At 45.4% G+C, this 27,299-nt stretch overlaps 1 protein-coding gene across 1 annotated transcript in view; it reads right to left on the bottom strand.

The window, feature by feature from the left end:
- pde1a (phosphodiesterase 1A, calmodulin-dependent) overlaps nucleotides 1-20,197 on the bottom strand; it is a gene marked incomplete at its 5' end in the record, with an annotated part of 40,007 nt that extends 19,810 nt beyond the window's left edge. The window contains 2 exons of the mRNA XM_080839986.1: nucleotides 16,123-16,149; nucleotides 20,088-20,197. Of these exons, the coding sequence (XP_080696112.1) occupies nucleotides 16,123-16,149; nucleotides 20,088-20,197 (137 nt within the window). The remainder of the gene's footprint in view (nucleotides 1-16,122; nucleotides 16,150-20,087) is intronic.
- Nucleotides 20,198-27,299: the final 7,102 nt, after the last annotated feature.

Below are 27,299 nucleotides of genomic sequence, written 5' to 3'. Positions count from 1 at the left end.
GAGCAGCGCTCCGCACCTCTGTTTAATCCTGTTTTGGCCCAAAACCGAGAAGAGGTGGAATCCTTCGTTAGAGCGCTATCTCTGCTGGACATCTCCCCACTGCCCCCCCCTCTTCCATCACTAACACAGCTCTTTCTCACCCCAGTCCAACACCCCAGCAGCCTCTCCTTGCTCTCTCCAGGCTGATGTCTGTGTTTGGCGGTGGGGCGACAGCAGGAGGGAAGAGTGCTGAAAACATCATTATGGTCCAATAAAAATGACAAAGCAGCACGGCGGCTCAGGAGACTGTGATTACATCACTCTCCCGGGTCTCTGGGATAAATGAAACCATCGGCCCGGCACTTCTCACTAGGGGTGGGGAGGGGGTTGGTGGAAGAAAACAGGGCAATCAAACATTAAAACATCCAGGCAGCGCCCTGGGTCTCTTGGATAAATAAAACATATCAGCGCTCCGGCGCTTCTTAGCATGCGTAGGGGGGTGAGATGAGAGGAGGTATGGGGTGGGGTGGGATTGGGGGTTGTAACGGGGCAATCAAACATTAAAAACAGCCAGGCAGTGCACTGCAGTTGGCGGCAGAGGTCCACCGCTCTCAGACTGCCTTGAGCCGGGCTCCTTTAAAAGCCTGGTCTGGCTGCCTGAATGGGGGCTTCGCATGAGAGGGGGATCAGCTGTGGAAATGAAACCCTGCGTGGCCCGCGGCGTCTGCAGCGCCGCTCCTCCCGCTCCTCCTGTTCCCTGGGAGGTCTGGGGGGTGCGGGAGCCAGAGCCAAAGCCAAAGCCGAGAAGTAAACCACCTTGTTGTACACCTAATAGTGTGTGTGCAGCTGTGGGCTGTAAAAGGTCAGGGACGTTGCGCCCTCGACCACGAGAGTGTAGTGTGTGTTTGATCTGGTTACTGTTTAACCCCTGTGACGACGTCCCGAGTTCCATGATTGCCTGACTCAAAGAGAGGTGAAAGAAGAGTTGCAGGGATGGGAGCTGTGTCGAACTGGACGTGATCTTAGCACTAGGGATGTGGAGATGAACTGTTACCTGGTTAATCTCGGTTAAAAGTCGTAACGGTGAATTACTTGTTACAACTTTAAAGTCAGTATTTTAAAACCGTTAAAGAAACAAACATCAGTCTGAGTGTGAATATGCTGTCGGCTTATTTGAGTTCTCTAAGGTTACATGCATCTTATTCTATGCAATCTACTCTTGCATTCCTAATTCATAATGTTACTAGTGCTAATGGAAAATAATTAAGATAAGAACTGTGTTTTTTTCTTTCACAATGAACCGTCCCCCCTACATTCAAACCCTGGCATCCCTACTCAGCACCAATACTTACTTTGCTTGTCTGTTTCTGCAGGAAGTCGAGCAGCTATGTGAAGCTGTTCTCTAACTTTTGCAAAATATGCATGTGTGGGAGCTCATGTTGTTAAATGTACAAACTTTGATATCGGAACACTAATTACCTATGCAGAATTTCTCATGTGATTAATTATGGAAAACACTGTATTTTTTTTTATCAGTAAACAAATGTTGACCTTTAAAATTCATCAAACTGTTATCAGTTGGACAGGCTCATGTTCCTATGTATTTATAACTGTATGTAGCCTGTGAAAAGTGCATAAGCGGGCTGTTTTAACTGCACAGTCACGCTGCTCGAGCTGTGAAATATAGGTGTCTGAGAAATCTTACACTGAGAGATGCCATTCACACCTCCTTACGTAATTCATATATGCAGAGATAGGGAGGGTTTGCACTGTTTGGAGTTTAGAGTGTGTTTACTAGCGCAGTACAATGCAATAAAATATCTCCGCAGTTGATGTTTTAGATAGGGTTGTCAAAATTATGTTTTAATTTTGATTAAAGAAAAGTAACGTGTCAAAAAATGTTATGCCCCTTGTCACCATATATCACTGTGCATAGGTACAACAGTGAAATTGCTCAGCGGCGGCCATATTGGATGGATTCAGAAAAATTGTGGTCAGTCTGCGTTGCAGTAATAGTTAATATTTCTCCCACTGCACGCTTTTGATATGGAATAAACTTAAATGCTTTTGGTTGTATTGGTAGGTGAATGTGAGGTCTACAGCCTCATCTTGGAATTTTTGAGTTTGAGATGGAAAATTCCTGAACTTCAGGAAAGCTCACACAAAAAAAAACTGGAAATACTGGAAAGTAATTGGTAAAATATTCTGAACCATAACTGTTGAACAAACTATTTAACTACATTTTAAAAAAAAAACATAACATTTGACCGAGGCAAAGGAAGGTGATAATGCACAGGTGTTTTGATGGCATAAGTTAGCAAGCTAGCTAGATTTGATCAGAGTTGGTGTAGTCTGACTTTACCTAAATAAGTTAGCTTGCTAGTTTTTCTGGAAAACTGAGGAATCCTGAGTTATTCAGGAATAAAGAAAATGTGTCTTTCGTTAAATAAAGTTCATTGAAGTATCTGTTGTTTGCCATTAATGTGTGGTGAACATCACACTGCCAAGGCTTGTCACTCCACATCATTGGCAACGACACATTTTGTAATGTTTCTCACAGTAAATTGATATGCGATTAATTTAGATTCATTAATCACAAAGCATGTAATTAATTTGCATTTTTTTCTTAAATCGCTTGACAGCCCTAGTTGTAGATGAATGTGTTTAAGTTTAATATATCACTACATGGTACAGATGCAATTACTCCTTTGTTATGAGTGGTTTGCACTTTAACTTAGTAAAAAAGTAATATTTTGATCATCAAATCCATTTACAAAAATATTGGCATGCTACAAATGAATGCAATTCATTGTGTGTATTCACACTTCAGGTTTGTTTTTGTCCAGACAAAAGTTTAAGCCTTACAACACGGGTGAGGGAGAGGGGAGGGAGAGGGGAGGGAGCTGGAGACACAAGCAGACAGAAAGGAGAACTCCAGGGGCTGAGGGCTTTTAACTTGGTTGCAGTGCAGGGGACCTCCATCACCCTGAGCACAAGTCATGTTTTCCACACAAACCTCAAAAGGACTCAAAGCCCCCCCCCCGAACCCTGAACACTTAGACCAACCCAAAGTCCTGCTACTCCCTGGGATCTAAACCTACAGTGACTTCCACGTCAACCTCGACCAAAAGAGCAAGAGAGATTTGTATGTCCACGCAACAACAACATAAACATTCTTGACTGAGTTCCATAAAGTACTCTGGAGCACTAGCATGTCTCCTTTTACACTTTTATCCCCCGAAGGTCAAGAGCGGACGTACTTAAGAGCGAGGACGACAAGCTTAGCTTCTCATTTCTCAGCAAACACACTCTGACATCTCACCCCAAAACATTGCGTGCATTTCATTTGTCTTTGTTTGACAAACACTGACCGCAAACACTTCATGAGGCCAACGCTTTGCAGATTGACAGTGTCATATGCGCAACACATGATATTCTCTGCGTGGTCTCTGGTCATAATCTCACTTTTCACTGCTGTAGCGAGTAATTTAGCCGCATGAGCGGTCTTTGCTGGGGGAGGCTTGCTTTGCTGTGGGGACCGGACGTTTTTTTGTTTTTCTTTCCATGACAGCTGTTTTGACTTACACTGTGGCAGCAAACAGCAGACGGATCCCTTAATTGTGGTGGTCATAGTGTAGTTTTTCAGGGTAGAGAAGAGAGCGCACTGGGATTACAGCTGGCACGCAGCGCTGGTATGATGGATGGTGTGCGGAGCGATGGGGGCGAACTGAAGTCGACCAGGCCACAAGTGCCACTCAATACTGATAACATACAATGTCTATCTAAACGAATCCATCTTCTGGGTTATGCTCTTTGTAAGATGCTATTTATCGAGTCAGGTTTTTTAAAGATCATAAATGCAAACCAGAGGATAACTTCAGAAAAAGGAAGAGTGGAAATTATTTAAGAGTAAGTGAATTTGAGCTCTGTGCAAAGTTTTTGTTTTCTTTAGAAAAACATCTTTAAATTAATGATGTGAAATTGTTCTGGGACATTGTCTTCTGAAAATACCCAAATTAGCTTGGTATGGCCAGAGAAGGGAAACGCTGTGGGAAAACATCAGAGTTGATGCAGCCGCCTGCTTGAAAACCTGCTTCAATATCTCATTCGCTAAAAAGAAAAAAAACATTCAACAGGTGTCTATAATTTCTCAGGCAATAATAAGCATACTTATAAAGTTAAATTTTTTAAGGAGATCCGTACAAAATACCTAAGAAACCACAATGAGCTGAATTATCGATTACACATGCCACTGTCTATTGCATCAGCTTACTTCACATTTGCAAGAGTAAAAACACTATATTGCAAGTCTTTCTCCAACCAACTTCAGAAAAATGTTCAATAAAAAAGTGGTGCTTCCTACAGAAGCCTAATAGGCCAGAGTATGCCAGTGTGGTGGATCACCAGCTGCTTTCTGTTAGCCACAGGCAGACCTGTCTTATGTGTTCACATTCAAGAAGTAAAGCAGGATAATACGCATTTGGAACACGGCATCTCCATTCACCCCTACAGGGGAGAGCACTTGAGGAACACACGTTTTTACATCAGTACCCCTCAATCCTTCCCTTTTTCTGTTCCTCCTTCCCACAATCTAAATAAAGAGATGACTAATAGACTGTAAGGATTTAATCTAATTTTGTGTCTTTAAAGTTTATAGTTTTATACTTTCATAATAAACTCAAACGAACAAGATCTCAGGCCGGAAGAATGCGTGTGGACTATTGTTTTCCCAGGCCACTGCTGAGATTCCCCGCGAAGCTGCAATCTGATCTACTATATTTGTTCTACCTTGGTGAATTAGCTGTGGTCCCTAGGAACACAAAGGAACTTTTCAACCTCTTCCCCATCCCAGTACAGATCCACTTGGTCACCTCTGGGAGTTTGTTTTGGGGCGGGCGGGTGGGGGGGGGGGAGGTGAGGGAGAAAAAAGTCCTTGTCTGCTCATGAATTTGCGTCCCTTGTGTCCCACAGTAAACGTCAAGGGTTATTTATCAGACTGCTATGCGTGATCCACTGCAGCTGTCATCTCCCTCTATCCGATGGGATTTTAAGTGCAGCCTGAGATGTCACTGGCTATAAACAAAAGATAGCCAGCGCCTCATTTCCTTCTCAGAGTCCAGAGCCCCATGCAGCTCCTGCCAGAAATCCGCTCTTCCCATGAAGTCCTCCCAGCAGGCAAATATCAAAGCCAGTCTGGGGGGTTGGGTGGGGTGCGGGGGCAGTTGAGAGGTGAGGGTAAAGGGGTGTGTGTAAGGGAGCTTTGCAGGGTATCTTTGGGACAGGACACCCCGTGGACCCCTCCAAGGCAGATCAAGGAGAACTGTCCTTTTTTTCGAAACAAGATGGGAACAGAGGACAGCGCTTGAGTCAACAAAACAACTAACACAAAGAATACCACCCAGAGCCTGAAGGGGACAAGTATGTCCCCCTGCTCCAAAAGGCGCTCAATCATGCATCTGCCAAACTCTCTGGGCCCTCATTGCATTGATGGCAACACGCAAAGTCCGCCCGCATGACCTAAAGCTAAATTCATAATTTAGCTAAATTATTTAGCTAATTTCATGAGCATCTTCTTAGCACAAACATGTGTGGGTCAGCACAATGGTGGGGTGTGTTCACACTCAGATGTGTGAGTTCCATGTATAGATAAGTTCCTTCAAGGTAACACCCTTTTCCATGAACTTTCTAAATGATTGTATTATGGTCAGACCTTCCACATAAAAACTCTCTGATGTAAACCATTCTATTCACAACTGGAAAATTGTGATTGGCTCTTTTGTATAACAATTACTCAACCCATTTATTTTTGATGCGCCATGCTTTCTGTCAATGACCTTAGCAAATATAGACATCCCCACCTATTCTCACTGAACGGTTGCTGATGTGCGAAGCCCTAACATTAGGGGCCACACTGTACATGATGGAAGACATCATATTTACGGCAGACATCAAGTGTGAACTCCAAGAACTACCCCCCACACACACACACACACACACACACATGCATACACTCTTTACAGAGGGGGTTTATGAGGCCAGCTCAGCGGAGACTACTCCAAAGTACCTGTTGCACAGCTGTTTCCCTGCACCAGTTGCCGCTTTTTAACAAACCTGCCCGAAATAATAGGCCGGGGCAATGAACCATAGCACAATGTTCTGCCCGTAATGACACTGCAACCACAACAGACGGCGAGTGTTTCATCTAACAGGCTCTACTCCGCCCAGCTCTCATGCCACTAAAATTCACAGCATCTGATAGCAGGGGAGAAAGTGATAGGAGAGAGAGAGAGGAGACAGAGAGAGAGAGACAGAGACGGAAAGTGAATGAGAGAGACAGGGAGAGAGAGAGAGACCAAGAGAGGGAGAAAGAATGCAGTCTAGGGAATTCACATTGAACGTCACAAGCCATCCAGCTGTCTAAAATCATGCCAAAAAGAAAACACACGACTTGAGCCCAGGTTGTGTAAACAGTCAGGAACACACAGGTGTCAGATGGCATCAGGAGTGATGCCTCCAGACACACGCACGTGTACAGCCAAAGGACACACTCAAGGTATCCATGTTGGCTCTTGTTGTGTACAGCGCTGCAGGCGTCCCTCCAACCTCGCTTTCCTCTCAGGTGAGCTGAAGGTAAGCAAGGCAAGGCAAGGCAAAGCAAAGCGAAACACACTGAAGAGAGGCGGCCTCCATTCTGGCTCCGGGTTGGGCTCTTACCTGAAGATGGGTCTGTGGAGAAGCTTCCTCTTGATTGTCACAAATTCGTCCATTTAAAGGGCAAGGGGGCCGCAGACAGAGCTGCTTGGGCACAGGGCTCTCTCAGCTGCTCCTTACATTGCAATGTGTGCTGACTTTAGTTCTGCCTCTCTCCCTCTCTTTCCCTCTGTCTCCCCCTCTCACTCCCTCTCTCCCTCTACCCTTCTCACTGTTACTCTCTTTCTCTCTTTCTCTCTCTCTCTGTCTCTCTCTCTCTCGTGCGCTTTCTCCTCACTCACAGGCCAGTGGAAAAGGCCATAGAGGCCACATCAGAGTAGCGCTGCTCCACAGGGAAAGTGAGAGATTGAGAGTGAGCGAGAGAGAGGGGGAGAGAAGGAGAGGGTTAGGGGTGAGCTGAAGAGAGAGAGGGAGAGAAAGAGGGAAGAGAAAGTGAGAAAGAGAGAGAGAGAGAGAGAGAAAAAGCCAGATAGAGGGGAGCTGCTCCACAGGGAAAGTGAGGGGAGGAGACGAAGAGAGAAGGGAGCGGAGGGGCTCCTGAGACACTCACACACACACACACACACACACACACACAATCACTCTCACTCACGCAAACAAGCGCTGGAGCATGCGTATGTGTCCCCACACACATAAACACACACACACACACACACGCTCTGACAGAGCGCTCTCCTGCTGAAGAGAACTCGGTGCTGTTCGTGGAGAGAGAGAGACCAGCAGCAGCAGCAGCAGCAGCAGCAGCAGTCTCGTGGAGCTCCAGCCTCGGCAGAGCAGCGTTCTTCCGAATCCCCATCTCCCTCCCTCTCTCTTTCTCTTCCTCTATCTCACTCTCTCATGCCCTCACTCACTCCCTCCCTCATTACACACACAACAGAGCACAGTACAGTTTTCTCTTCTTGTTATAAGTCCTCATGTGCACGGGGGTCGTCCTTTAATCAGCAGGAGATTTGGCTGTTTGATTTCAGCTAAGGAGAAGAAGCACGCTCTCACCCCTGCTGCACGGTCATCCGGTAAACAGGCTAACACCACAGAGCAGACGGCAGGGTCAAAGGTGAACCACCCGACCGCCTACCAGAATTCCTTTTCCCTCAAATGACTGCTGGTCATCCCAAGAGAGGCGAGGCGTGGCAGAGCCACCCCCAGATAATCGTGCGGTTTGCCATCACAAGCCCATGGTGCGTGCATGCGGCGGCAACCAGACCGTAAGGGCACATTATCGCGTGCTCTCCGGCAATTTGCAGACTCTGCATGAGCTGTGTTTTAAGCAAAACACGTTAATGTCACTTTCAATCATGTTTCCACCCAACAGCGTGAATTACGCTCTGCATGAGGTTATGATCTTTAGGGGAACCGAAACACGATTTACAACCTCAGCAAGAAGTACAACTTTGTGACAAAGTATAATTTAACACGGCAATAAAGGGCGCATTACCGCCGATGCATGTCAAGACTTTGTCAGTTGTATCTAAACCTCCTCAGCCGGCCTAATGTGTCTTGGCAGAGGGGCGCATTCCAAAAATCCCCTCTCGTTAAGGGGGGAATCAGGTGCTTACTGCTGATACAGAACACTCCACCTCGACTCGCATTCCCCTGCAGTGCGTCTGACGCAAGTCGGAGGATTTCAATCTCCTTGCGGACGTCTTAATAGGTAACTCGAAACCTGTTTTAGCCAAACGCTTCTAATTTTTCTTTTTCTTATAATAACAACCATGCGGGGAATAAAAGAAAACACCTTTCATTACTCCTGCAAACCTGGTTAGGGTTGCCCATGGAAACACACACAAAAAAACGCAAACCACACAAATGGCGGGCAGAGAGAAGACGTGAAACAACAGTGTCCAAATATGGCACCGACCAAAATCAAACTTCACCACATGACGTTTGTGCTGTTTGTGAACACAGAGTCCTCTCTCGTATGGCCAATCTGGGAGGGGGGGGGGGGGGGGGAGGGACAAGAAACAAGTGTTTACGCAGAAAGGGTTTGCGAGTTCCCTTTGAATTTCTGGTGTTACAACGGCATTGTGTCCAGAAAGGAGCTTATAAAGAACACTCCTCTATGCCGTTTCCCACATCAAAGCGTGGAAAATATGTATTGGCAGTGGCAAAAATAATGACTTACGCAAGCTTTTAAGTCAAAAACCAGAGCCTACGAAACGCTCGACAGGCAGCACAAACCTTCATGAAATATGTAATACTACTTCTTTTGGAGGTGTTATTCTTAAAGCAGACATTACCCCGAGTCCTTCATCATTGTCTCGCTGTGACAGTATGAGAGATCTACTTACAGGTGACAGGGTAATCAACACAAAGAATTCCAAAAGCAAACCTGTACTGGGTAATTTACAGAGTGCACACAGTGTTATGAAAAAGATCCTGCTTGCTTCTTTCCTGTCTCAGGATATGACAATTATGTTCTAAGGAACTGAACCACGAACTTGCCAGCTATGAATTCCGCCGGAAAAATATTACAAAGAAACTGAGATGCTGGGATTTTGTTTTACCTACGGCAGATCAGGCAAACCTCGGGCAGATATCACCGACTAACATTAACTCCAGATTTAAAATATAAATATAAAAAAAACTAAAATCAGTCATTATCTAAAGAAACACTAGAGATTCAAGCAACTGTTCATTATTGCTTTGGGGCTTTCTCTCTGGTTATGCCATCCTTCTGTTCGAAGTAGCAGCTGGGGAACTGAAACAAGAGCATGGCAAAAATACTGCTGTTGCTCAGCTGTGGTCTGTAATCAAGTATGTACAGTTTCTAAAATTTTCATCTAATTTCATAAATGACAATATACATCATATGCCATAGTTGTATGCTTGTAACCAAGTAACAATTTAACAACTGCAACACCTCATTCCAAACATGACCAATAAACTTAATATTTTTAAATGTATTATTAATTAAAATCTGATTCTAGTAATATTTTTTCATTAGATAATCAGTCATTGAGTGACTGATTAAACCAGGGGGGAAGGTTAACCGACAATCCCACACTATTATGCAGTGGCAATAAGGGCTGCAGGATGAGGGGAAGAAATCTTTCTTGGTGGGGACAAAGCAGCAGTGAGCTTCAGCCTCTCTAGAGAGAAAGGCCTAGTGTCAAATCAGGGCCTAGTCCAAACCAGAGTCAGGTGCCATCTTGATACCCAGCCTGACACGTATCCCTAACCAATCACAGTGGTCATCAAGAGACAGACTGTTCATTCTGTTTGAAGTCTCTGTTTCCAATAACAAAATCCGGACTTTGTCTTTCCTTGGAAAGCTGTCTGTCCCGGTGGAGAATGTCCAGCCTCAGCCCATCTCCCTGGGTTCACTTCCCTCCTCTGTTGCTATTGGCCAAAGTGCCCAGAATCTAAAGGCTATATTTGGGAGTCATTATGATTGTTTTACCGTGAATTTTTCCAGCGGTTCTCCAGAGAACCGCGATGTCCTTTATTGCTTCAGTACTGGCACTGCTCTGACCTCTCAGGCCATTGGAAGTGAGAGAACAGTAATAATAGGTTCAGATTACATGAAGATCTTGGCACGACACAACGGGTTGAAGCCCATTGATGAATAATAAAATAGTTGGGCTTATCTGATGATTAAAAAAATAATACCTCTGTCCTCAATCACATTTTCCAAAACAAGCTGAGGAGCCAAACGACATTGTGAGACAATGGCAGAATATGCCGTGTCATTTCACACACACACACAAACACTAACACACACACACACACACACACACACACACACACACACACACACACACACACACACACACACACACACACCCCACACACACACACAAAAACACTCACTCTAAAAAACTTGGCCTTACTTCAGTAGATCGCAATCAAATTAATGAAGTCTGCAATTGGCCGACATTATTTTCTGCTCTGCTCGACATTCGAACATGACAAGCATTTCCACAGCAAACACAAGGCTGAGCCTCCGAGCCATTCATCTGAATCAAAACAGTTTGCCGCCTGTTTGTATGCAAATAGAGCCACACAAGAGAGGGTCCGCTGTGGCAATGGCAAAATGCTAAATGCTAAATGCCGGAGTCTGTGGTACACATGCTTAATTAGCACATTAATGCTAACATGCTGCTAATTATCCTGTCTACATTCTATTAGGATGGAACAGTAGCAAGCCCTCGGGGATGTGAGTCACTGAGGCCATAGGAGCTGCATAGAGCATCACTCCCCATAATACATCACTCTTACTCCTATGGGGTCAAACTGCGCAGGGCACGTGTGATTAAAAAAGGCATCTGAGCCCTTTGATCTGGATGAGGCAACAAAGAGATCAGACAACAGAGCCAGGATTACATTTTGAACATAAAAAAACTGACGCGTGGGCTAATAACGCCAAGGTGTTTTAATTTAAAAAAGAGATTTTAAAATATAAACTGGTATGTTTCTCTCCAGTGCCTAACACCTCACAAAACAACCCAGTGCTTTTATTAGAAATTCTGCAAAGTGCATAATTCAACCCTGATAACATGCCATAACATGTCTTGTTTTATAGAGGGACTGGCTGGAAGTAAGAAACTTCCAAAATGCTTAATTCATGGCATAATAAACCCAAGGGGTAAAATAAAAAAAGATTGGAAAATCATAATTTTCCGATATAAATACACATCTCTGCGAATCTGCAGAGCAAGGTAAAACAAGTCGTAAAATTTGTCCTCAAGAGGTGTTCTTGTCTGTGAGGACTGCTGCAGAGTTGCTCAAAAACAAGCCAACAAAATAGTGCCTTTCTGTCGTCTGGTTCGAATGTATAAATCAGCTTTTTGTTACCCCCTGTAATAGGCTCCAGTCCCTGGGCAGGACGGGGGCCATGCCAGTGGTCAGCACAGGTTGGGTGTGTGACATTTAGACGCCTGCTGAAGTATCCCTGGGCCTGGAGTTCCTCTGGCTGACAGGAGGGGCAGGAAACGCTTCAGTGCGCTGCATTTAGCTTCACATTTTCAAAATGATGTCATGGAAAGAGGGAAAAAAGGGGGAACTTTATCCTCTCTCTCCCTTGCTCTCTCTCTCTCTCTTTCCCTAACCATTGGTGTTTGATAGTCGTGCGGTACTAAAGGGCAAGCTTTTAGCAGGGCCTGCGAGAGTTGGTCGGGTGTGTAAAACAATGCTTTAGAGCGTTTAGTCTAACGGATGGCTTCATGTTCACTTACTGCCATCGGTACTTAGATATTGCAACACCAAGCCTCCATAGATACGGCTGTTTTTTTTGCACCCTGGACAGGGTAGATTCACTTCTTTGCACCCTTGACAGGGTAGATTCACTTCTTTGCACCCTTGACAGGGTAGATTCACTTCTTTGCACCCTGGACAGGGTAGATTCACTTCTTTGCCTCCTTCTCAGAACGTTCTGTTTCATCCCTGAGACCTGCACAGGCCTGTATGGTCGCGGCTGCTGCTATAGCAACCGTCGCAAAGGAAACCATCGGCTTCACCATTCGAAAGAAGAATGACAATGGAGAGTTTATTCTATCAGTCCACTTTTACCCTCTGCGTGCACACATGTAGTTCAGCCCAGTACCACACCCATACACACACACACACACGCATACAATATTCTCTACAAATACATGTTGTAGGACTAAAAATGCTGCCTTTCTTGTGAAGACTGCTACTTACAAAAACAATGTAAATATGACATGTAGTGTGTGAAGGTCTTGCACACTATATGTGATGTCTAAAAAAAGGCTAGATTTGGTTATTTTCTGAAGCCATTAAAACCTTGACATACAATCAGTTTGAATGTGGCGGACTGGTAATTGCATTGTAACACTTTCATTTCCTGGTAAAATTGTTTGTTGGAGAACATGTGCTCAGGGCTCAAAGAGGCGCGCCGACGTGTCGGTTTGGTCGGCCCACGTTGACGGATCGTAAACACAAAGTAATGGAAATGGAAATGAAAGGCAAAGGGAGATAAATCCAGTTTCACACAAACAAGGGCAAACCTCTCATTTAATGTCGCCTCCGGGATACCAAACAGACAACTATGCTGGACCCTGAGTAAATGTTGGTCTGTGTGTCCCAGGCCCCCAATGTCTGTCTGGGGCTTTACCATAGTCCTGGCTTAGGGTTAGGGTTTATGGACCCAAACAAGTCTGTAGTGGTAACCCTTCACGGTCACATTTCTTTCTTGATTATTTTTCTGTTCCTGGTCCATTATAAACTCAACAGGTATGGCTGCTCAAAGAAAACTCATCTGCTCATCTGTGTCCAAATAATTATTCGTGGAGGACTGGGGGGGGGGGGGGACTCTAATTCTCAGAAATAGGCCAATTGAAGGCAATATCCGCTGTTGGTTCAACGTGGAATTTCCGGATATCCACAGATATAATATGCACCTCCGAGGCTGGCTCAGGAATGGCAGTGTATTACAAAATAACAATCCTCTCATAAAAATGCATTTGTGGATTTGGACAGGAATCCCATAAATGCATGCCATTATCAAATGCCAGGTCCATCACTGTTTACGATGATGGCCTATTCATTAACACCCACTAGTTATTACAGAGCTTGAAACAAATACAAATGTGAGGAGGGACAGAGTGAGAGAGAGAGAGAGAGAGAGAGAGAGAGAGAGAGAGAGAGAGAGAGAGAGAGAGAGAGAGAGAGTGGGAGAGAACACAGTTGCCAGGAGACATCACTGAGGCATATCTTGTCTCCTGGGAAATAATGTCCAGGGGAGTTTGGCTAGAGCCTACCGAGAATAACTGGACGGCTCTGGCAAAGCAAAGATGTTGCATGGACAACTGCATATTCATCATCAGCGACAAGGATCCAAGCTACGCCACGCGACTGTACATCAACGCCTTCATATTGCAAAATACATTAAACAGTAAACCACACGGGCATTACGCTGATTACCACTGGAGATGAAACAGACAAGGAATGTCCATCAGCTGTAATGTGGACGCATTGAAACCATGTTGCTGACAAGCTGTCTCGTGTACCGAGGGACCGAGCCTTGCAGCAGACAAGCTGCCTATGATGCAAGAGAGCGTGCGCTTTGCAGCATGTTTTTGTTGAGCTGAACTCATACTGGGGCCTTAATGGTGTTATGGTGGCGACATTAACACGGCCCAGAAGGTTGTGATTAGAGGGGGGGGTGGCCTGTGGTCTCTGTGAACCTTCCTGTCATCTATCACAGATCAACTGAGATAAGAAAAGACAGAAATAAAGTATGACAGAACAATGAGAAATCATTTTGAAATATCAAACAAACACAAAAGTTTATTTAGCGCAAGTGTAAAAAATTCATTTCCTGCATAACAACATCCCTCATACTACCTTTGTTTTCAGACAAGGCATTTGTGTTTCCAGCCAGCCAGGGCTCAAAGCACTTAAGTTTTTAAAAATGGAGGCTTCGGGAAAGCTGGCTCCACACGTTATACACGGAAGGCATAAATGTTGCATAAATCCATCCCAGCAGCACTGCCGCGAACACATTTGGCTTAACAAGTCATCTCTGGCTTCTGCTCCCATCAAGCAAAGCAGAGCTGGTGTGCTGTTCTCTCTTCACTGACTTTTAAGTATTTTTGAAGGTACACACAAGGGAGAGTCCTGTGAATGCTTCATCTAGAGATGAGAGGCGCTGTTGAATGGGGGCCTCTAGTGGAAACAGAACTTACCTTCTTGTGGTCCAAAAAGATTCTAACAGTAATGTAAAATCTTCTTAATTCTATGTTTAGAGGAAGGCGTTTAGAGGACACTGGTGAGTTGATGTGGTGGAACTGAAGAAGGTCATGTGTTGGCTCAAAATAAACAAGCGTTTAACAGTTGCTTCTCAAAGGAAGACTTACATGACCACACGTTATCTCTAACACCCTGCAATTTAAGATGGATAAAATAGGTTTTCCAAAGTCCAAATCCCTCTGAAACATGTCTGTTCACACCAGCAGATGAGAGCTTGCTCAGTGTCACCAGCAAGCGCACTTCAAAAAAGCGTACTGAAGAGGTGTTATAATTCTCTGCTATTTATCACATTAACCTATAGTAAACCTCCTTAATGACAAAACAGACCGGCAGATCAATCACCAACCAAATATAACCAACTCTCTCTCTCTCTCTCTCTCTCCTCTCCCTGATGGCCCAGGAGGCCGCCGACTGAGGCCTGGATCTGTACCGGATCTGTACCGGATCTGTACCGGATCTCTGCCAGCTCTCTGCCGGGGTCAGGAGTTATCTAGGGGCCGCTGTACACTCTGACGCTGTGCTGGTCCGGAATGCTAATGCAGCGTGCCATTTTCGTGTTGCGCGCAGCACTTTGTGTTCCGCTGATCTGCGGCTGCGTGACTGGCACCACTGAGCTCAACTTTGATGAGAGGCCATTGCTGCAGAGCACCTCTTAACGTTCTCTTACGTAAATGGCAGCTTCCCACATCGGTAGGAAGGAAGTAGGGAGAGAGTGGGGGAGAGGAAGAGAGAGAGAGAGAGAGAGAGAGAGGGAATGAGGGAGAGTGTGTCAGAGAGAGAGGGAGTGTGTAAGAGAGAGAGAGAGAGAGAGAGAGAGAGAGAGAGAGAGAGAGAGAGAGAGAGAGAGAGAAGAAAGTGAGTCTGCAGCAGGGGCAGTTTGCGTGGGAGCAGGTGAGGGCCACTCCATGGCACCTAAACTCTGATGGAGCTCCAGAGCGGCTGAAGAGCGACCGCCGGGAAGCATTCACAGGAGGGGCAGAGGGAGAGAGAGAACACGTTTGGGCACATACAGCATGAGCAATGCCCATGCACACACACACACACACGCGCTCACACACACGCATACACACACACACCTACACTCACACACACACAAACACACACACACACACACACACACACACACACACACACACACACACACACACACACACACACACACACACACACACACACACACAGGAACAAACATACACAGCACTGAAGCAGAGATACAAGTAAAAAAAAAAAGAGGAAAGAAGACAGGAATGCTTTTTGGCTTCAAACAGCATACAGTGTCAGTGTACCCTACACACACACAAACATACATTCCTCAGAGGTATATTATCTTACCTATCCCCTCATTTCAGGCCAGCAATGCCTGCTTTACCTGCAATGCCTGCATCAGTAGATTTCCTCCTCAGATATTCACCGACAGGAACAAACCCAAATGAAACACCACATTTATTGACGTTTGAGGGGGAAATCAATACCCCTGGGAAGCAAGAGTGGTTTAATGAAAAGCTTCGAGGTGAATTACCCGTAGATCCGAGAGGTAAAATTCATACTCTGACACCACAGGCCCGGTAGGCCCCACTGACGCATTCCGTCTTTGACTCATTTGTGTTTGGTCTCTAAATAATGCAGCGCGCACCTTTCTCTCCATGCGACATTTGTGGAAAATTAGGGCATGTTTGACAGAGCAGAAAAGAGATGGCAGAGAAGAGCCAGGGGAGGGCTTACCTTTGAGAGGTGCTTTTGTACTTCTGCCTGCAAAAACAAAATTGGCATGCGTTAGAGAGAGCGCAAAAAAAATGAAAGTCAAGGACACAGAGCACACTTCACATGAGAGCAAGAATCTGCTGAAGGGTGGTATTACGGCTGTGCCATCAACAGGCAGAAGGGACATGTGCTTTGACGGCTTAGTCCAGAACACTCAGAGACAACAGTTCAGTGCAAATGTACATCAGGAAATTACAGCTTTTATCAAATCAGGTGATGGAATTGTACCAAAGGGGGAAAAAAACTGTCAACCGTTCTCATATATAGAGACCTTTGCAGGCCAACTTGTGGCTTTTCGACTTATGCTGCTGAAATCAGTTGCCCTTGACTTGGGACTAAGATGCTGTGTTCCCACTACGACGGCATTTTTGTTTCTGCGCTACTCTTCAGCCCACAGCCACACAGATTTGAATTGAAAATGAGACACCCACTTTCGGCTTTGGTTCCAGGGATTTTGCACCCATGTTGCCGCGAACAGTGTAGGCGTACCAGTCATTTTCATACGTACAAGACAAGTGTCAATGTCCATACATACACTTATGGGCCACACTTATGGGCCACACTTATGGGCAACACTTATGGGCCACAGTATGGATAGAACTTTACAGTCCATAAGGGCCCTTCTGCTGTGCGTGTAGGAGGAGGACATTCTACCTTCCATGGTTAAAAAAAATTAAAAAAAACCCTCCTGCCTCTTCTTCATCTGTTCGCCCTGGTGGGGTTGCGACACAGAAACCGCACCACGGCGTGCCTCTCTGGGTGTGAAAAACCCACTGAGCACAGCCATCAGTTCGCACATCCACAGCCATCATTTCAGAGCGGAGAATTAATCATCCCTTCCCCTTCTCCTCAGCACTCATCCGCTCAAAGGTTACAGACTTTTACGTGACGAAAAAAGAAAAATTGAAAAAAACCTACTTGTACATATCTGTCAAAGCTGATCCATAAAATGAAATATCGGTTAATGTGCAATAGGTTGTATTATCCATGTTTTTTGATTGTGTTATGTAAATATTATTTTATTGTTGAATATCATCCGCAGCACTGCTTTCCTTTTGTAAAATCAGAAACGTAAGGTCTCAAATGTCAGGGGGGTAGCTGCAAATGAATGTTCACACTTGCCCCTTGTTCCTACCACTGGTAACTACACCATAAAGGGTTGATTAGTAATGGAAGATATTGAATATCACTGAGTAACAGGGGATTAGGGTTACAATTGGTGTAAGGCGACATGTATACACATGGTACCTGTGTGTTCTTACCAAATGATTAATTAAAAGTAATGCTTTACTTAATGGTGTTATGTAACAAATGTTATTTAAAGTGTTATCTAATAAAGCACTTTTGAAAGAAGTTTTCTGCTCTTCCTCATAGAAGGACTCACTCTCTAGAACTGTCTGGGTCCTCTTCGAACCTTTCGCCTCTTAGTTTCAGAGTGAAGAACATTTGGAGGATTGTTTTTTCCATGTGTAGACATTTTACTTTTCTCTACAATACCATCAACATCAACATGGACCAACATCAACATGGCTTAAAATTGTGAAATGTTTCAACCCAACGTATTTAGGAGTTCTACTGTAAGACCACAGTAACTAAGTACCTCTGTTAAGAGTTCCATCATGACAACAAGCCTGAAAAAACTGACCCCCCCCCCCCCCCCCCCCCAAGGAATGTTGAACAGCAGAAGCATGTGAGTTACTGTGTTATCTAAAATGCAAGTTAGACCAAGATTGACTTGAATCATTCAAATTCAACTCACACCTGAGAGTCTTCACACACAAGCAGTAATTTGTGATGGGGATGAGGAGCAGGTGGGGAGGTGCGGGGGGAGGTTCATAACAAAAGTTGTTATGATGAGACAAAATGGAGGAGGAAAACTGCACATAATTGCTTTTTCATGTGCAGCTGCATGATGAAGTAGTCACTGAGTAAGTAGGTGAATAAGTGAGTGAGTGATCAAAAGAATGAATGACTGAATGTGCATATACACTGGGAAATGGAGAGACAGCGAGAGGGGGGACAGAGTGACTATGAGAGTGATATGACCAGTGAGTGAGTGAGTGAGTGAGTGAGTGAGTGAGTGAGTGAGTGAGTGAGTGAGTGAATGAATGATTGAGTGAGTGAGTGATTGAGTGAGTGAGTGAGTGAGTAAGTGAGTGAGTGAATGAGCAAGTTAGTGAGCGAATGAGTAAAAAAGTGAGAGAAGGAGGTAGTGGGTAAGTTAGTCGCCAGCCAGTTTGCTTTCTTGTGTGTGTGTGATATCTGTCCTTGAGTGTGTTTGTGTGCTGTGGCTATAAGCAAATGTGAATATGTGTGTGTGTTTGTGTGTGTGAGAGAGAGAGAGAATAAGAGGAAGAGAAAGAGAGAGTGTGTGTATTTCTGTGTGTGTGTGTGTGTGTGTGTGTGTGCGTGCGTGAGTGAGTGCATGTGTGTGAGAGACTCCAGTGTGACTTGAGTCCAGCTCTGGATGACTCCCGGGCTCCGCACCAGTGCTCAGCGGGGAGGCATGAATGAGCAAATGTGACCCCGTCCACACACACACACACACACACACACACACACACACAGACACACACAGACACACACACACACACACACACACACACACACAAACACACACACACACACACACTCCAATCTACTCCACGCTCCACAAACCCCACTGATTGGGGCCACTACAGTTCAGGACCACTTTTTTTAGGGGGAACTTTCTTTTAACAGCCAGCTGGAGCCACTATCACTCACACAGCCACACACACACACACACACACACACACACACACACACACACACACACACACACAGACACACAGACACACAGACACACACACACACACACACACACACACACCCACACACACACACACACACACACACACACACACACACACACACACACACACACACACACACACACACACAAACACACACACACACACACACACACACACACACACACAAACACACACACACATCCTCAATTGTGACTGCACACAGTCACCCCTACCACAACCGTCCTCCATGGAAACACTTCGTCAGCGGCTGCCCCATGGGTATGAACAAGGGATTACACATGACAAAACACTCCCACGCCCCATTAGCATCGACAGGGGTGCTGCCAGGGGGGGTTAGGTGCCCCCCCATCTTATCTGGCTATGCTAATAGAACACTGACACCTGCTGAATGTCAACAATAACAACTGATCAAGCCACACACAAACCACATTAGGAACAGGTTCAAACCAAAACGATCGGTAGTATGTGGAGTTAAAAACCTCGATTACGTAATATAGTACACAGATGGAGAGATAAATCAACCCAATAGGTGAATCCAAAACAACAGCAGTCCTTAAATGATCCAAGTGCATCACTACCTGGACTGAGCCAGGACATTCACAAAAGCATTTTAAACAGGAAACCAAATCCATTAAAAAAGGATGGATTGAGGTCATGGTTTCAAGGCTAATCTGCAAAGATGACAAAAATAATAACAATATAATATATACCTACAAGCCTGTCACGTCTAAATAATACACTAAGAGTACTTTAGGCAATAACGCATGACAGAATTGTTTATTGTTGACCGGGAAAAAAACAAACAGAAATAAAAACAATGAACATGCACGCTTGTATAATGAAGACAAAAGATGAACTGAGAGATGTGAGTGAGTCTTCTAGCGGAGAGAGTTATCGAGCATGAGTTGGTAGATCATCATCTGTCAGAATTGTTCTCTTCCTCGAGTTCAAGTGGATGGAAACCCGCTCTACAACTTACACGGTGGCTGCACTTACTCTAAAGACACTGTATCCAGTCACACATACACGCACACACAAACACACACAGAAGACGCTGATAAGACACATATCAACAACAAAGGCCAAATCACAAACAAACAAACAAACATAAATGACAACAACCAAACTTACATTCCTTTGACTCGCTTCCACATTTTCTCGGTTTGCTCATTTTTCGGGTACTTTATCGAGTTGTTCTCCAGTCCGTCCAGGGGTGCGCAGTTGCCGAGCAGGGCGTCCATGGTGTGAGTCCGTGGCCGATTCAGCAGGTGTCGGGTAGCGCATCGGCACCAGGGCGCGCGCCAGGTCCTCAGATCATGGCAGTTGCCGAGGGTTACGCGTGTCTCTGGGTGTTTTAGCAAAAGGAGCTCAGTGGATTGAGCGGGTGCCGGTGGCAGAGAGAGAGAGAGAGGGAGGGAGGGAGGCTGCACAGAGGCAGCGGGTGGTGCGTTCTCTCTCCGGATCTAATACCGTTTGCGCGTGAGGTACACGCGCAGCACTCTTTCCCTTTCTCTCCCCCACCTCTCTCTCTCCCTCTTCTCTATTGCTGCCAGTGAGGCAATGCACACTTGCTCACTGCTCTCTCTCTCACACACGCTCTCTCACTATCTCTCTCAAGGGTAGGTTGGAAGCGGCAGCAGCAGTTCAAACAATACCAACAGTAGCTGGAGTGTCTGTCTCTCTGTCTCTTTCTTTTCAGAAATCCCTTATTGGTTTACCTCACCACGCAGCGAATCTCTCCTCCTATCCTATCTCTCTATCTCTGACTCTCTCAGAATCTCTCACTGTAACCTACTCCTCCTCTCACTCTCTCTCTCTCTCCTCCTCTCTATGTGTCTCTTACTGTAATGCTCTGTCTCTCTCACTATCGTCTCTCTCTCTCTCTCTTTCTCTTACTGTGCTGCTGTGTTATGATGGCAAAAGCACTCCTCCCTCCTCATGCCATGAGGATATCTGCTCATAATAATGCAGGTGGCTGGTTTATATAGTACTGCGCCTCTAAGGACACACGCATACTCTTCTCTCTCTCTCTCTCTCTCTCTCTCTCTCTCTCTCTCTCTCTCTCTCTCTCTCTCTCTCTCTCTCTCTCTCTCTGTCTCTCTCCCACACACATGCACACACACTCTCTCACCCACAGACACAGAAACGGCACTCCCACAGACACACAGACACACGCTACGGCACCAGCCGGTCAGAGAGAGAGCAGCACCTGTGAGCATTGCCGGCACGGTTCCCACAAGTAGATGGCACCGTCAGCTCTGACAGCGACCCAAGAGAGTGCTGGGACAGATGGCAACTGACACCACCAAGGCGACGGAGATAACGACGATGATGATGATGATGATGATGATGATGACGGCACCCCTCTTCCCCCTCCCAGCTACACCCAGACAAAGAGAGAAAAGGAAAGATGCCAAAGCTCCAGCAGCGCGAAAAAGCAGAGATCGATAAAAGAGGATAAAAAAAGGGCAAGACAGCGCAAGAGAGGTATGTCTCCCACCACCGCACGCCTCCTCCCCCTTACACTGGCATCCTACCCTGCATGCTGGAGGGTGGGGTAGTGGGGGTGCGGAGGCCCTAACGCAGCGTTGAGATGCTCAGTCCCTGCCCAGAGTCGTCCCGGTCCAGAGCGCAAGCCAGAGCAGTAGCTGCCGATGCAGTGCAATCGCTGAGCGTATCTCCATATTTCCCTCCCTCCCTGCCTCTGTCTCTTGCTCGCTCCCTCTCTTCCTTACTCCCTCTCTTCTCCGCCTCCTCCTGCGGACATCTCTTGCTCGACTGCTTGCATTTTGTGTGTGTATGTGTGTGTGTGTGTGCTCGTCTGTGCAAAAAGGGAGGCTAACGCTGGGAATAAAAATAAACCCTTGAGCAGCTCCCGGACGTGGACGAAACAATCATGGACGCGCTAGGGGGAACGGAACCAAGCGCGGCTCGCGAGCCACAGCTCTGCACTCTTTTTCCTGCCAAACGGCCCCACCGCTAAAAGCCGCAATCTCCCTCATCACCCCCCACTAGACACACACACACACACACACACACACACAAAAACACACACACAAACACACACACACGCACACACAATCACACACCTCTCCAATCCCCTTATTCCAGCAGCACAGGAGCACAGACAGATGTTGGAAGTGACTGATGCAAATTTTATGACTGTTTGAGGAGGCACAAGGAGGCATACAGGCTGATTCGTGTGAAATGAATGGGGAGAAGAGTGAGGGAGAGAGCCAGTGCATGACCTGCCATACATCATCTCAATGTACCACAGAGATGCAGGGGGCTGGGGGGGGGGGGGGGGGGGGGGGGGCAGTCGTCAGTGGAGAGAGAGAGAGAGAGAGAGAGAGAGAGAGAGAGAGAGAGAGAGAGAGAGAGAGAGAGAGAGAGAGAGAGAACACATTCCACATGCCACTTCTTTGCCCACAGGAGCGTCTGTGGCACTGAACAAAAGGGGGTCAACCTCAGTTTCAGTGCAGCTTCATCAGTGACTGACCTGAGACCCAAACCAGGCTGCTTCCTCATTCGTTTTCCAAATGCGGACAAAACGCATGACAGTAGGGAATGGCTGATTGCCAAAACAAACTGAATACTGATCGGCGACTACTCAATCATGCAGTGTAATGAAAATGAGCTTAGTTGTAGAGAAATTAGCATAGACACAAAACAGAATGTTCCCTCGATTAAAACCACTGTGGGGCCTTCACACAGGGCCGGGTTACCTGCAAGCTAGAGAAAATCTCATTCCACATCTATGAAAGAAACTGTCAATCCAATTCACATTCTTTGCACTTCTCGCAAATAAAAATGTAAGTAAACATAAGGGAGATGTGGAGAGAAAACAACAACCACATCATATGTAATTACAGGGCTGTTTACAATTTTTATGACATAAAACGCGGAGCAAAAAGAAACATTGAGCACTGTGGATATCAAGTGGTTTTATTGTTTATTGGGTCCGCTATCATAAAGACCGATAGATGTTCTGTGGAAATGTCATTAACACACAGTCGGATAGAGCTCTGGGTGGTAAGTGCGTGTGTGTTCGTATCTTTTTTACTTTCTCTCTGCCGTCTTTATGAAATGCTGAATTGTTGCCGTTTTCTCCGCAACACAAGTCAGTTAATGAGCGTCTGAATTAGCCCCATTCGTTTCATGTGAAGCTATTTCAATAAGGAGACCGAAAAGTGGCCGTGACGCTCCGCTCGCCAGTAAATAAAACATTATTCATACTCACTCCCGGCTCCAAAAGGGTGATTGATGAGGAGGGGTTTCCATGGAAACCAGCACCACCAAGCTACACAAATGGCTATGCAGGGAGCGATGATAATTTCTGTGTAGCAGAATGGACCTGACACTGGGGGGGAAAGGCTGTTGCGTGTTAAAGTGCGATCAACGCATCTCTTACATTTGTCTGAAAACTCTCCTACTTTGCTTGCTCAAACACTGATAACATTCCGCTGTACGGAAAAGGCAGGAGCGGTGACTTACATTAGTCCTGCATAGCTGTAAATATTTGACTTTGATTTGTCTGGCTAAGTGTAGCCAATGTCTTTAAACATCTCTGTGTGAAGGCATACAGACATCGGCAAAATTCTCAAAATGACAAAGAAAACATTATTCCAAAGGATAATTCATTTTCATTTTCACTTGTTTGAAAATATATACTGCATATGGCCGTCATACTTCTGTAAGCGCACAACAAAACAAATGCATTGAGCACATGTAATATGCACACTTAGTTCATGACGATAGCCCAGGGCACTGACCCCATTACTTAACGGGCATATGTCACAGGTGGGTCAGTTACCGTTCAGTGGTCATGTTTCAGGGCCCACAGGCCCACAAGGGTCTCTTCACTCACTCTCTCTCAGGTGTCGCCGCTGTCACTGGGCCAGTTCATCCGATACGGCCACTGGCGCACGTCATGCACCCGCCTGCCCGCCAGCCTGCCCAAGCTGAGCTGTCACTCAAGCGTGCAGGGCAGCGGGGCAGCTCAGCCGGCGTAGAATAAACCACTCCGATCCCTCTCTCCACTGAGCACTGACAGCTGCCTGACAAGCCGCTGAGAGGCAAATAATGCACCTGATTATGCTCTTTTAACAAACATTTGCTTTTAATCTTTGTGGCTCCCCTCAGTCTCGCCATGGTGACGGACACTCGGCAGCCGTGACGTCAAAGCTAGCTTGGAACAATCGTCAACGGGCAGGTTATTGTTACCTCAACACGTGGGTGTTTGATTTCCCTTCTGACCCCCTCTGCAACCCCCTCTTAATTTAATTGAGGTTTAAAGTCCTCCCCTTTCGCAATATTCATCTCCTGCCTGAGGGACAATAACACATACTGTACCTTACCAAACATATTACACATAGGGCCATAATTTCACTGACAGGCAACCGTCAACGAGCACTGAGCACCAAGCAAAGTGTGCCACACATGAACTCAAGCTAGTTTAATAACTTGGCAAAATCATTTCGCTAATTTAATACCATGAGAAAGATCCTTAATGCAAACATGGGTTATCTCAGTGCTCCCTCGTGCCACCTGCTAGCTTTCGTTCATGCGTGACGGACTTGCTCCTTGTATGTTGCTTTGCTTATTGCCTGAATGCCTGTCAATGAAATTAGGGCCCTTAATGTACTATTTCAAGATGAATATTCTCACTAGATGAGTAAGATTATTCACACTTAGGGCTTTATTGGGCTTTGCTCAGTAGTGGCTTGTCCGTTCTGCTCATCTATATACTAATTTGTGAAACACACTCGTAGATTAGCTGTCTACCTTCACTATGGGTAATAATGGTTAACCATCAGGTGAGGTCTCTCTGCAGTATCATACAGCTGAGCATTGTTCCTGAATAGCTAAATTGCTGAACATTTTAGCATGAACATTAGCCTTCTACAACAGGTTATAAAGACATGCTACCAATGAGTTCCATTTAAAAAAAAGATGTTGAAGTCAATGCAAGATAACTATAGCCCATATTCTATTACTACTAAACAATATATCTGTAATGTTTTAAGTAACTGCTTGGAACCTCTCTGACAACTAGCTCTAATGGCTTAATGCACAGTCTGAAGAGACAAGTGGAATGACACTCTTAAACTCAAAGACACATCAATATTCAGCCCTGCTTTCTAATGTGAGGGATTGCGTTGGCTGTCACCATGGAAACCTACTCTGCAATGCCAGAGAGATATAAAAAACAAACACTTTGACTGCTATGTATTCTCTGGGTACTTGTAGCTGTTAACCGTATGAAGAGAGACCAATAAAAGGCGTGGTAGTCGGGGAAACTGCGAGTCAGGACCTGATGACTGTGTTCAACGACTGCCACATGATCACCTCGAGGTATGTATGTTGTATAGCTCTCAATGTCTAGTTGTCTAGTCTAGCCGTCAATGTAAGCCAAGTAACATTTGTGCATTAACTCTGTCTCCAAATCCACACCTAACACTAATTTGAACAATATCACAATTTCACAAATCACAAAATAAACATCATTTAAATGTCTGGAAGGCACAGTGTTAAATCCTCTATTTCTCATGTGACAGTGGCAATGATAAACCTGGATGTCAAAACTGTGGCTTTTGTGCGTCACTCTACAATATGATTAAGAGCTTGGCTGATCAACTACAAATGTAACAAAGGACACCAAAGCCTCTCATCGGCCTCATTAGTTATTGATTGTGTCCCAACGGGAACACTCTCTGACAATGGCTTCCACTTCACCACTTACACCGTTCACAAGCAGACACTGACAAAAAAGGGACAAGAGGCTCAAAGCCCGTCAGGAAACGGTAGAGATGTATAGCCTTTCTGTTGGCTTAGAGAGCCCATACTAATGTGGCTGTGTCCACGGCAGGCACGACAGGGAGGGCGACCGATCACTGAAATATTCCACAGGAATGCAAGTGAACTAAAGCAGATTTTTTTCAAAAACACGATGGCTGCTAATCGTGGAGCTACCATGCATGAAGTCATCTCTCATGGGACAACAGAACGCACACAAGTGCACAACCACACAAACACAAACACACACACACACACACACACACACACACACACACACACACACACACACACACACACACACACACACACACACACACATCATTACCCTGAGAGGAATAGGAGCTTTCCCAGTCCCAAGCACTCTCTCTCTCTCCTCTCTCTCTCCTCTCTCTCTTTATCGCTCTCTCTATCTCTCTCTCTCTTTTTCTCTCTTTCTACTCACATGTTCGGATGCCTGTGGGTTCAGCTGGCTCTAGAACAGTGGCACAGAGAACTGGATCTTCTTGGGACTGTTGGGCTCCATGCTTTCCTCGCACACACACACACACACACACACACACACACACACACACACACACACACACACACACACACACACACACACACACACACACACACACGCACACAAACACACATAGATAGATACACACACACACTGCACATGCTACATCTTTTTAGATTTAGCCTGGGTAATTTGGGGAGCTCTCTCGCATCCTGCCAATTTGTCCTTCATTAGCCTTGTGCATGTTTTTGTGGCATTCTCTGTGGCAGTGGAAGTAGTGTGTTTTGTATGTGTGTGTGTGTGTTTTGTATGTGTGTGTGTGTGTATATTTGTGTCTGTATGTGTATGTGTGTGTGTGTGTGTATATGTGTGTCTGTATGTGTATGTGTGTGTGTGTGTGTGTGTGTGTGTGTGTGTGTGTGTGTGTGTGTGTGTGTGTGTGTGTGTGTTTGTGTGTGTGTGTGTGTGTGTGTGTGTGTGTGTGTGTGTGTGTGTGTGTGTTTGTGTGTGAGTGTGTTTTTGTGTGTGTGTGCAAGGACACAGGATGGCCTACCACAGAGTCAACACAAACGTTGGTGAGCTAATTTGGCTTGTGCTGGGTGTAATTAGCATGCATGTAATCTAATTCTCCCAGTTACACAGCAGCCTGACTTCATCCAGTCGAGAAACAAAGAGAACATTACCTCGGCTCAGTCTTTCACTCTCTTTTCTCTAGTTCTCCTTTCTCTGCCAGACTTTTATAGTTCTATTTGTAATAATAATAAAAAAAAGGTCTACATAGAGATATGTGTACCCTTTGTCTATACATTTGAAATATTGAGGTACAATAACAAAGATAATTTTAAAACCACCTTTAATGTTGTGTCAACTCCAGTATTGTGACATAGCAGTGGAGACACTGGTATTATGTTCTTACATTTTTTTTATTTCCTAAAATTATTATTGGGTAATAACTATATAATATACATAATAACACATAAGTATAAGAACACAAGCTTCCTCTGTCCAAGGAAATAGGAAAATAGTATTAGAAAAAAAACAAT

Source organism: Sprattus sprattus, assembly GCF_963457725.1.
Source record: "Sprattus sprattus genome assembly, chromosome: 5".
NCBI lineage: Eukaryota > Metazoa > Chordata > Actinopteri > Clupeiformes > Clupeidae > Sprattus > Sprattus sprattus.
This window is presented reverse-complemented; position numbering and strand designations above follow the sequence as displayed.